The 12,126-nt window shown below is 41.3% G+C and overlaps 1 protein-coding gene across 6 annotated transcripts in view; it reads right to left on the bottom strand.

The window, feature by feature from the left end:
- The window catches only part of tnikb (TRAF2 and NCK interacting kinase b), a 92,474-nt gene that overhangs the window by 15,665 nt on the left and 64,683 nt on the right, over window positions 1-12,126 (bottom strand). For all 6 annotated transcript variants that reach the window (XM_034187349.1, XM_034187564.1, XM_034187418.1 and 3 more), the window contains 3 exons: window positions 10,111-10,217; window positions 9,577-9,692; window positions 6,265-6,356 (listed from right to left, as the gene is read on the bottom strand). In XM_034187349.1, coding sequence (XP_034043240.1) covers window positions 6,265-6,356; window positions 9,577-9,692; window positions 10,111-10,217 — 315 coding nt within the window. The remainder of the gene's footprint in view (window positions 1-6,264; window positions 6,357-9,576; window positions 9,693-10,110; window positions 10,218-12,126) is intronic.

Raw genomic sequence — 12,126 nt, 5'->3', positions numbered from 1 at the left:
CTCTGAGGAAGCAAGGAGCAAGGAAACGGCGCAAGGATGTGAAAATTACAGCACAGAGGTTAGTTCACAACACAGTGGGCAGTACTCTGTGTACTTTGTACTGTGAATATTCTATGACATCTAGTGTACTGTTTGTGTGTATTTTATGTTGTTCTGTGTGTAGTATTGTAGTATTGTGTAGCATATATATTGTTCTGTGTGTAATATTGTGTGCTGTGTGCAGTATTGTACAGTGTATATTGTTCTGTGTGCAATATTGTGTAGTGTGTGTAGTATTGTGTGGTGTATACTGCAGCTTCTCTCCCCCTGCCATCCCCTCATTACCCCATCCCCGTAGAGACGGTGTCTGCTCCCAGACCACCAATAACCAGCAAAAATCTATTTAGGCATAAAAATTCAAACAGAAAAAATAATATAGCACCTTCAACTGCACCACAGACTAAAACAGTTAAATGTGGTCTATTAAACATTAGGTCTCTCTCTTCTAAGTCCCTGTTAGTAAATGATATAATAATTGATCAACATATTGATTTATTCTGCCTTACAGAAACCTGGTTACAGCAGGATGAATATGTTAGTTTAAATGAGTCAACACCCCCGAGTCACACTAACTGTCAGAATGCTCGTAGCACGGGCCGAGGAGGAGGATTAGCAGCAATCTTCCACTCCAGCTTATTAATTAATCAAAAACCCAGACAGAGCTTTAATTCATTTGAAAGCTTGACTCTTAGTCTTGTCCATCCAAATTGGAAGTCCCAAAAACCAGTTTTATTTGTTGTTATCTATCGTCCACCTGGTCGTTACTGTGAGTTTCTCTGTGAATTTTCAGACCTTTTGTCTGACTTAGTGCTTAGCTCAGATAAGATAATTATAGTGGGCGATTTTAACATCCACACAGATGCTGAGAATGACAGCCTCAACACTGCATTTAATCTATTATTAGACTTGACTGGCTTTGCTCAAAATGTAAATGAGTCCACCCACCACTTTAATCATATCTTAGATCTTGTTCTGACTTATGGTATGGAAATTGAAGACTCAACAGTATTCCCTGAAAACTCCCTTCTGTCTGATCATTTCTTAATAACATTTACATTTACTCTGATGGACTACCCAGCAGTGGGGAATAAGTTTCATTACACTAGAAGTCTTTCTGAAAGCGCTGTAACTAGGTTTAAGGATATGATTCCTTCCTTATGTTCTCTAATGCCATATACCAACACAGTGCAGAGTAGCTACCTAAACTCTGTAAGTGAGATAGAGTATCTCATCAATAGTTTTACATCCTCATTGAAGACAACTTTGGATGCTGTAGCTCCTCTGAAAAAGAGAGCTTTAAATCAGAAGTGCCTGACTCCGTGGTATAACTCACATACTCGCAGCTTAAAGTAGATAACCCGTAAGTTGGAGAGGAAATGGCGTCTCACTAATTTAGAAGATCTTCACTTAGCCTGGAAAAAGACTCTGTTGCTCTATAAAAAAGCCCTCCGTAAAGCTAGGACATCTTACTACTCATCACTAATTGAAGAAAATAAGAACAACCCCAGGTTTCTTTTCAGCACTGTAGCCAGGCTGACAAAGAGTCAGAGCTCTATTGAGCCAAGTATTCCTTTAACTTTAACTAGTAATGACTTCATGACTTTCTTTGCTAATAAAATTTTAACTATTAGAGAAAAAATTACTCATAACCATCCCAAAGACATATCGTTATCTTTGGCTGCTTTCAGTGATGCCGGTATTTGGTTAGACTCTTTCTCTCCGATTGTTCTGTCTGAGTTATTTTCATTAGTTACTTCCTCCAAACCATCAACATGTCTATTAGACCCCATTCCTACCAGACTGCTCAAGGAAGCCCTACCATTAATTAATGCTTCGATCTTAAATATGATCAATCTATCTTTATTAGTTGGCTATGTACCACAGGCTTTTAAGGTGGCAGTAATTAAACCATTACTTAAAAAGCCATCACTTGACCCAGCTATCTTAGCTAATTATAGGCCAATCTCCAACCTTCCTTTTCTCTCAAAAATTCTTGAAAGGGTAGTTGTAAAACAGCTAACTGATCATCTGCAGAGGAATGTTCTATTTGAAGAGTTTCAGTCAGGTTTTAGAATTCATCATAGTACAGAAACAGCATTAGTGAAGGTTACAAATGATCTTTTTATGGCCTCAGACAGTGGACCCATCTCTGTGCTTGTTCTGTTAGACCTCAGTGCTGCTTTTGATACTGTTGACCATAAAATTTTATTACAGAGATTAGAGCATGACATAGGTATTAAAGGCACTGCGCTGCAGTGGTTTGAATCATATTTATCTAATAGATTACAATTTGTTCATGTAAATGGGGAATCTTCTTCACAGACTAAGGTTAATTATGGAGTTCCACAAGGTTCTGTGCTAGGACCAATTTTATTCACTTTATACATGTTTCCCTTAGGCAGTATTATTAGACAGCATTGCTTAAATTTTCATTGTTACGCAGATGATACCCAGCTTTATCTATCCATGAAGCCAGAGGACACACACCAATTAGCTAAACTGCAGGATTGTCTTACAGACATAAAGACATGGATGACCTCTAATTTCCTGCTTTTAAACTCAGATAAAACTGAAGTTATTGTACTTGGCCCCACAAATCTTAGAAACATGGTGTCTAACCAGATCCTTACTCTGGATGGCATTACCCTGACCTCTAGTAATACTGTGATAAATCTTGGAGTCATTTTTGATCAGGATATGTCATTCAATGCGCATATTAAACAAATATGTAGGACTGCTTTTTTTGCATTTGCGCAATATCTCTAAAATTAGAAAGGTCTTGTCTCAGAGTGATGCTGAAAAACTAATTCATGCATTTATTTCCTCTAGGCTGGACTATTGTAATTCATTATTATCAGGTTGTCCTAAAAGTTCCCTGTAAAGCCTTCAGTTAATTCAAAATGCTGCAGCTAGAGTACTGACAGGGACTAGAAGGAGAGAGCATATCTCACCCATATTGGCCTCTTCATTGGCTTCCTGTTAATTCTAGAATAGAATTTAAAATAATCAGGTCCCATCTTATCTTAGGGACCTCATAGTACCATATCACCCCAATAGAGCGCTTAGCTGTCAGACTGCAGGCTTACTTGTAGTTCCTAGGGTTTGTAAGAGTAGAATGGGAGGCAGAGCCTTCAGCTTTCAGGCTCCTCTCCTGTGGAACCAGCTCCCAATTCAGATCAGGGAGACAGACACCCTCTCTACTTTTAAGATTAGGCTTAAAACTTTCCTTTTTGCTAAAGCTTATAGTTAGGGCTGGATCAGGTGACCCTGAACCACCCCTTAGTTATGCTGCTATAGACTTAGACTGCTGGGGGGTTCCCATGATGCACTGAGTGTTTCTTTCTCTTTTTGCTCTGTATGCACCACTCTGCATTTAATCATTAGTGATTGATCTCTGCTCCCCTCCACAGCATGTCTTTTTCCTGGTTCTCTCCCTCAGCCTCAACCAGTCCCAGCAGAAGACTGCCCCTCCCTGAGCCTGGTTCTGCTGGAGGTTTCTTCCTGGTAAAAGGGAGTTTTTCCTTCCCACTGTCGCCAAGTGCTTGCTCACAGGGGGTCGTTTTGACCGTTGGGGTTTTTACGTAATTATTGTATGGCCTTGCCTTACAATATAAAGCACCTTGGGGCAACTATCTGTTGTGATTTGGCGCTATATAAATAAAACTGATTTGATTTGTATATTGTACTGTGTGCAATATTGTGTAGTGTGTGGCGTATTGTGTGGCATATATTGTACTGTGTGTAGTATTGTGCGGTGTGTGTAGTATTGTGCGGTGTATATTGTACTGTGCATAGTGTCATGTAGTGTATATTGCACTGTGTGTAGTATTGTGTACTGTGCACAATATTGTGTAGTGTGTGTAGTATTGTGCAGTGTATATTGTACTGTGTGCAGTATTGTGTACTGTGCACAATATTGTGTAGTGTGTGTAGTATTGTGCAGTGTATATTGTACCGTGTGTAGTATTGTGTGCTGTGTGTAGTATTGTGTAGTGCGCACAGTGTTGTGAAGTGTATATTGTACTGTGTGTAGCATTGTGTAGTGTGTGTAGTATTGCGAAGTGTATATTGTACGGTATGTAGTATTGTACTGTGCGTGCTACTGTGCAGTGCGTGTAGTATTGTGTAGTGTATATTGTGCTGTGTGTAGTATTGTGTACTGTTCATAATATTGTGTAGTGTGTGTAGTATTGTGCAGTGTATATTGTACCGTGCGTAGTATTGTGTAGTGCGCACAGTGTTGTGAAGTGTATATTGTACTGTGTGTAGTATTGTGAAGTGTATATTGTACAGTTTGTAGTACTGTATAGTGTGTGTAGTATTTTGTGGTGTATACTGTACTATGTGTGGTATTGTGAAGTGTATATTGTACAGTTGTGCACTGTATTGTGTAGTGTGTGTAGTATTGTGTAGTGCTTGTAGTATTGTGTAGTGCTTGTAGTATTGTGTGTGGTATCGTGCATTGTATATTGTACTGCACGTAGAATTGCAGTATCGTGTAGTGTATATTGTGCTGTGTGTAACAGCGCAGTATTGTGTAGTGCATATTGTACTGATCGCAGTATTGTGCAGTGTATATTGCACTGCGCATAGTACTGTGCAGTGCGTGTAGTATTGTGTAGTGTTTAATGCACTGTGTGTAGTATTGCCTCTTTTACTCATGACGGGTCTGCCAGCTTGTGTCGCCTCTCTGTTGTCGTTTTTGGTCCCGTGTATTGTATATTGCACTGTGTGTAGTATTGTGCAATGAATATTTTACTGCGTTTAATATTGTGTGCTGAGTGTAGTATTGCAGTATTGCGTGGTGTATATTGTACTGTGCATAGTATTGTGTATTGTATATTGTACTGTGTGTAGTATTGTAGCATTGCATAGTGTATATTGTGCTGTGTATGGTATTGCAGCATTGTGTATTGCACATTGTTCTGTGTGTAGTATTGTGTAGCATATATTGTTCTGTGTGTAGTATGGTGTAGTGTATATTGTAATGTGCACGGTATTGGGTACTGTGTGCAGTATTGTGTAGTGTGTGTAGCATTGTGCGGTGTATATTGTACTGTGCGTAGTATTGTGTAGTACGTGCAGTATTGTGCGGTGTATATTGTATTGTGTGTAGTATTGTGTGCAGTATTGTGTTGTGCAGAGTATATTGTGCCGTGCGTAGTGTCATGCTGCGTATATTGCACCGTGCATAGTATTGTGCACTCTGCATAGTATTGTGTAGTGTGTGTAGTATTGTGTGGTGTATATTGCACTGTGCGTACTATTGTGCAGTGCATGTACTATTGTGCACTGTATATTCTACCGTGCGTAGTATTGTGTATTGCGGGCAGTATTGCGCAGTGTGTATTATATCACGTGTAGTATTGTGCACTGTGTGTAGTATTGTGTATCGTGTGTAGTACTGTGCAGCGCATATTGTATCGTGCGCCGTATTGTGTACTGCGAGCAGTATTGTGCAGTGTATATTGCACTGTGTGTAGCATTGTGTAGTGTGTGTAGTATTGTGAAGTGTATACTGTACTGTATGCAGTATTGCATAGTGTGTTTAGCATTGTGAAGTGTATACTGTACCATGTGTAGTATTGTGTGCTGTGTGTAGTATTGTGTAGTGCATGCAGTATTGTGAAGTGCATATTGTACTGTATGTAGCACTGTGTATTGTGTGTAGTATGGCGAAGCGTATATTGTTCTGTTCGTAGTATTGTATAGCGTGCGTAGTATTGCGAAGTATATTGTACCGTGTGTAGCATTGTGTGGTATGTGTAGTATCGTGCAGTGTATATTGTACTGTGCACAGCATTGTGGAGTGTGCGTAGTATAGCGAAGTGTATATTGGACTGTGTGTAGTATTGTGTGCTGTATTGTGTAGTGTGTGTAGTATTGTGTAGTGTACATCGCACTGTGTGTAGTATTGTATGCTGTGTGCAGTAATGTGTAGTCTGTGTAGTATTGTGCAGTGTATATTGTACTGTGCGTAGTATTGTGTAGCGCGCGTAGTATTGTGGAGTGTATATTGTACTGTGTGTAGTATTGTGTGGTGTATATTGCACTGCGTGTAGTTTTGTGTGCTGTGTGTAGTATTGCAGTATTGTGTAGTGTATATTGTACTGTGTGTAGTATTGTGTGCAGTATTGTGTAGTGTATATTGTACTGTGTGTAGTATTGTGTGCAGTATTGTGTATTGTATACTGTACTGTGTATGGTATTGTGTCTTGTACTCACGGCGGGTCTGCCAGCTCGTATCGTCTCTCTGTTGTCATCTTTGGTCTCGTGTGATGTCACCGTTGTCGAACCTTCAGTCTTCGCCGAGTTTCCTAAAAGAACACACGAGAACCAGAGCGGCACTCAGAGGTGGTACTGGTTCCTGTTTGTCAGCCGACAGTGACTGAATGAAGGTCAGACCTCCTCCTACCAAATTGGGACCTGAATCTGCATCTGGATCCACACTTTACTGTGGAAACACGGAACCTGTTTTACACCACAAGGACGTGATGCACAGAATGTTCCTGAAGAACTTACAGTCGTAGAAAGCTGGGACCATCTGTGTCCTCCAACGAGGGTCCAGATGTGGTTCAGTCAGAACTCAGACTAGTCTAAAGCTCTGTGCACAATAACTGGTATGTTCTCTGAGGAAACTGATGAATTTGAAAAAAGCATTATTTTAGATTTCTCAACATTCAGTTTCCACAGGCGAGACTGGACGACATCTAAGGCGAACTGCAAAAATTTGAATGCCTGAGTTATTGAGTTAGAACAACAATAAATTACAGTGTCGTCAGCATAAAGATGGGAAGAAGCATTGAATAAATTTACACACAAGTCATTTATGTAAACTGTGAACAGAATGGGTCCTAAAACTGAACCTTTTGTGACCTCTAGGAAGGAGGAACTAACTCCAGCCATCTGAACACATTGTGTCCTACCAACCAAATAATCTGCAAATCAAGCAACAGCTTGACTGGAAATACCTTTCCTCAAAAGAATTTTGAGCAAGAGATCCACAGTGTCAAAACCCTGGCAGCAACATTTTGAACCAACTGGAGAGCCCTGATGCTGGACTGCAGTAAACCAAAAAATACAACATTGCAGTAGTCCAATCTAGAAGAGACAAATGCATGAATCAGGGTCTTAGCATCAGCCATACCAGGATGGGATGAATCTTCACTATACTTGTATTTTGCATGTGGAACAAAGGAGTCCTCGTAATATCTCTAATGTGGAGGTCAAAGGACAACATAGGATCAAAAATTACCACAAGGTTCCTCAATTTGTCAGTGTGAGGTATGACACACAAGCCCAGGCTAAGCGTTAATTGGTCAAACTGATGCCGATATCTCAGTGGACTGATCTTCTAAGGATGTTATGTGGATGAAATTACCAGCAGTTATCGGCATGTATAACTGAGTATCATCTGCATAGCAGTGAAAGGTAATCCCAAAATACCGCAATATGTGCCCAAGAGGTGCTATGTAAAGGGAGAAAAGCAGGGGGCCTAAGACAGACCCCTGTGGAACCCCAAATTTCATGTCACTAAGGTTAGAGGTGGTTGTTACTGTACAAAGCACAGTGAGAACGATTGGTCAGGTATGACGTCAACCATGCAAGGGCACTCCCAATAATCCAAAAATTATTCTCCATCCTATCGAGTAGAATATGATGATCCATGGTATCAAACGCAGCACTAAGATCTAACAGCACCAGAACCGTAGTGGTGTCTGAATCCATTGCAAGCAGAAGATCATTCACCACTTTAGTGAGAGCCGTCTCTGTGGAATATTTTCTAAAAGCAGACTGCAGTGGCTCAAAGAGATTATTCTCAGTAAGATAGTCCACAAGCTGCCGTGAAACCACCTTTTCCAGAATTTTAGAGCAAAATAACAGATTAATAAAATTATCCTGTGCCACAGGGTGGCGTTTGTTTTTTCCTTCTGGGAACTTCTTAGGGCCCTTGTAGGACAATGAAGTCGTCCTTCAAGGACCCTATTGTAACTGCACTGTTTATTATTGTTATTATTTACATTTTGCAAGCCCCAAATTACCCCTTTCCCATGCTCAAAAACTCACCAAACTTTGCAAAGTCATTTGGCTGGATGCGATGTTCGATATTTTGGGGTTTGCGCACATGCTCGCAGTGAAATAGCGCCCCCTACACTTTTTCAAAAGTCCCTCCCCATTGGAGTTTTTTTTTGTCGTAGCCTCACGAAATTCGGTACACATATTTACAATGCTGGGATGCACAAAAAAGTCTCTTAATGTCGTGGTGAAGTGTCGACAGGAAGTCGGCCATTTTGATTTTAAGTTTCGAATTAGATGTCATTTTGGCCATTTCCACTACTTACATTTGAACAAACTCGTCGTAAGGATTTCATCCAATCATCTTCAAATTTGGCACACCTCATCATGATACCATGCTGATCAAAACTTATCAAGAGAATTTCTGTAGGTCAAAAGGCATGGCTGCTAGGGTGTGGCGAACTTTGGCGAACGTTTCAGAGCATGCCGTTTCACTTTGAACGGCTGTCGTGCCCACATACGTCATTGTAGATCCTTCAAACTTGCTGGACATGATGAGGGCTCTGCCCTGAACGTCTGCATATATTAACTTCCCACCTAACTCATAGTGCCCCTTGGTTCTAACAGGAAATGTTAAACAGGACCTTAACAGGTACTGATGTTAAATAGTTAACCCCATCAACTTCGTTCCACTTCTAAAACATGCAGAACAAGTTGGTGAACGTAGGCCATGATCGCTGTGAAGTTACAAGTAAGAACGATCCTTAAAATTACGTTCTTCCTTTTGATGGCTTTATATCATCATGAAAATTGATACACAGGCCAAGCATGACAACCTCTTACATGTGATAGGGGCGTCGCCCATGGGCGGTGCAAAATGCCTCTATAGCGCCCCCTTGCAACTTTCAAAAACGCCTCCCCATATGGGTTTTTTTGGAGTAGGGAGATGAAAATTGGTACACATGTGACTTGCACAGACGTGCAAAAAAGTCTCTTGCACTTCCAACTGGGAGGAGCTCCTGGGTAAATATGGGTGGAGCTGACTGGTCTACTGCCACTGTGACCCAGATAAGCAGCAGAAAATGAATAAATGAATATCATTTTCACACTGCAAAGGAAGACTGAAAATCATAGTTAAAAACAGTTAAAGTGGAAACTTTTAATTAATTAACTTAAAAACTTTTGAAACCCATTTTAAATGTCTTTTTAAAAGACTGGCATAGATATATATATATATTTTTTTTACGTCTTTTCATCTGCCAGTGACAAACAAGAAGTAAAGACAAAGCTTTTGCGTCTACGTTTAGATCTCTGTGACTTCTGGCTTCGCTTTCTGAATGATGTACACAGAAGAGCGCCACCATCTGGCACAGAGGGTTCATGTATGTGCAGAACATACAAGCTCGATGGCCGTTTGCTGTCGTCTCCCATACGCATGTCAGGAGACGGGTGCTGGGGGTGTGTGCCTGGTGTTCGGACCGCACACTGCACTGTGTCGTGTGGGTGTGTGCGCACACGTGCCTCGTTCGTTGGACCCTCCCTGCGAACTCGGGGTGCTGGAGCTGGAGGAGCTGCCGCTGCTGGTCCTCTTCAGGGGTGTCTCCATGGAAACCTCTGTCCGCCGCAGGTCGGGGTTGCTGTGGCAACACAAGCACAGCGCTGTTTCATTGATGCGAGAAGCAGCTGACATCCTGCTCACGCCCTCACGTTTATAGTGTTAAATCAACACTGCAGCCACGGTATTTGATCACAGTCAGAACAGAGTTAAATCAACTCAGAGTGTTAACTTAAGATGATCAACACTCACACAATTACATTAACACTATTTTGAATGGGACCCTCAGCACATGCTGCAGTGTTAATTTAACACTGCAAAATTTAAGGTGCAGCACTTACAAAAGAATCGTCCCGCCTGCTTGAGACGATTGACTTTAGAAAAGGTTTTTTTTTCACTGCCAAATACGACAGAAACAAACTTTAAAACAGGCGGCAGTTTCTCTTTATGATGTCAAAAGGAGTTAAAATCAATCAAACTTTATCAACATGATTTTGCACCTGGCTCGAATGAGGTGCGCTCCGGCACACGGCCCGAGTCCAGGTCCGTTTCCAGGAGAGTTCTTTCTGACCAAAGCTGGTGAGATGGAGGTCGTCCTCTGAGGAACCTGAGGAACACAACAAAACCGTCCGGGTCAGAACTGCTCACACGGCTTGCAGTTACCATGGAGACAAAGATGTTTCTTTCATTGGTCGGAACATTTTGATCTGAGACCTGCTGGAGTTTTCTCAGGGACATTTGGAAACAGCTGGTCCAGATGATGGCTGTCAAATGTTTCGTTTATTAAGTTTTAATCAGACGAGACGAGACGAGATGAGCATAAAAAATAAAGTGCAGGTTTTTTGAAAGTACACTCTTTGATCAAGGCAAAACAAAAAACAAAAACAAAATGTAATATTTCTTGTATTGATTTTTTACAGATACATATAGACAATTAAAGAAAAAAAAAAAACAGTAATAAATAAATAAAATCTGTTCAATAGTTTTAAAAAGTCTTGCCCCCCCGAAACAATCTCTGCTTAAAAAATAAATAAAACTAGGACTGCAATCAGTCATATACGGGCCCTCGTTCCGCGCAACCGCCTACCCAGGCCAGTGGGTGCCCTTGTGACCACATGTGGGCATGTGCATGCAGGGGCAACCACTCTTCACACAGTTAAAATTTTAAACAAATCACACAATGCATCAAGGAGTTATGACATGTTGATTGTTCATCCACTAGGGGGCGCTCAGTGTACAAACAGAGGGGCTGGGTATGTTCAGGGGCGAACCGTCATCATACATGTGAAGTTTCAAGTCAATCAGGCAAAGCATGAAGGAGTTATCATGACTTGATGTTCCATGGCAAAGGGTCAAAATGGCGGCACCATAGCGGCCACACCCTTCAACATAGAGAAAAGCTTTCGATAACTTTTGGTCAGTATCATCTTTGGATGCTGTCAAAGAAATTTGAAGTGCATTGGACAAAATCCCTAGGAGGAGTTCGTTCAAATACAACGTGGAAATCATTTCAAAATGAGAAGAAAATTCAAAATGGCTGACTTCCTGTTTGGAGTAGACTCATGGTGCAAGAGAATGTTTTGTACGTCTATGCAAGTCACACATGTGTACCAATTTTTATCTCCCTACTACAAAAAACCCCTATGGGGAGGGTTTTTTGAAATTTTCAAGGGGGCGCTATTGAGGCACTTTGACCCACCCATGGGCGAGGCCCCTATGAATTGTAAGAGGTTGTCGTGCTTGACCTGTGTTTCAATTTTCATGATGATATGACAAAATTAAAGCCGTCAAAAGGAAGAACGTAATTTAATGGCGAATGGGCAATATTCGGCACGCCGCCACATGGATGCCGTAACTCGTAACTTCGCGGCGATCATCGCCTACATTCACCAAGTTGATCTGCATGTTTTCGAAGTGGAAGGAAGTTGATGGGGTTAAATATGTGACTTCAGTACCTGTTTAAGTATAATGTTCATATGGCGAAGGGTCAAAATGGCGGCACCATAGCGGCCACACCCTTCGACATACAGAAAAGCTTTCGATAGCTTTTGGTCAGTATCGTCTCTGGGTGATCTGGAAGAAATTTGAAGTGCATTGGACAAAATCCCTAGGAGGAGTTCGTTCAAATACAACATGTGGAAATCACGCCAAAATGAGAAAAAAATTCAAAATGACCCAGCCGTCAAAAGGAAGAACGTAATTTCATGGCGAATGGGCAATATTCGGTACGCCGCCACACGGACGCCGTTACTCGTAATTTCACGGCGTTTATCGCCTATGTTCACCAATTTGTTCTGCATGTTTTAAAAGTGGAATGAAGTTGATTGGATTAAGTATGTGACATCAGGACCTCTTAAAGTAAAAATAGGACATTTCTTGCCACCACCGGGGGGCGCTATGGCGCAGGTGGGAACTTAAGATATGTAGACGTTCAGGGCGGAGCCCTCATCATGTCCAGCAAGGTTGAAGGATCTACGATGAAGTATGTGGGCGTGACAGCCGTTCTAAGTGAAATG

The sequence above is a fragment of the Thalassophryne amazonica genome, chromosome 1 (genome assembly GCF_902500255.1).
Source record: "Thalassophryne amazonica chromosome 1, fThaAma1.1, whole genome shotgun sequence".
Lineage (NCBI taxonomy): Eukaryota > Metazoa > Chordata > Actinopteri > Batrachoidiformes > Batrachoididae > Thalassophryne > Thalassophryne amazonica.
This window is presented reverse-complemented; position numbering and strand designations above follow the sequence as displayed.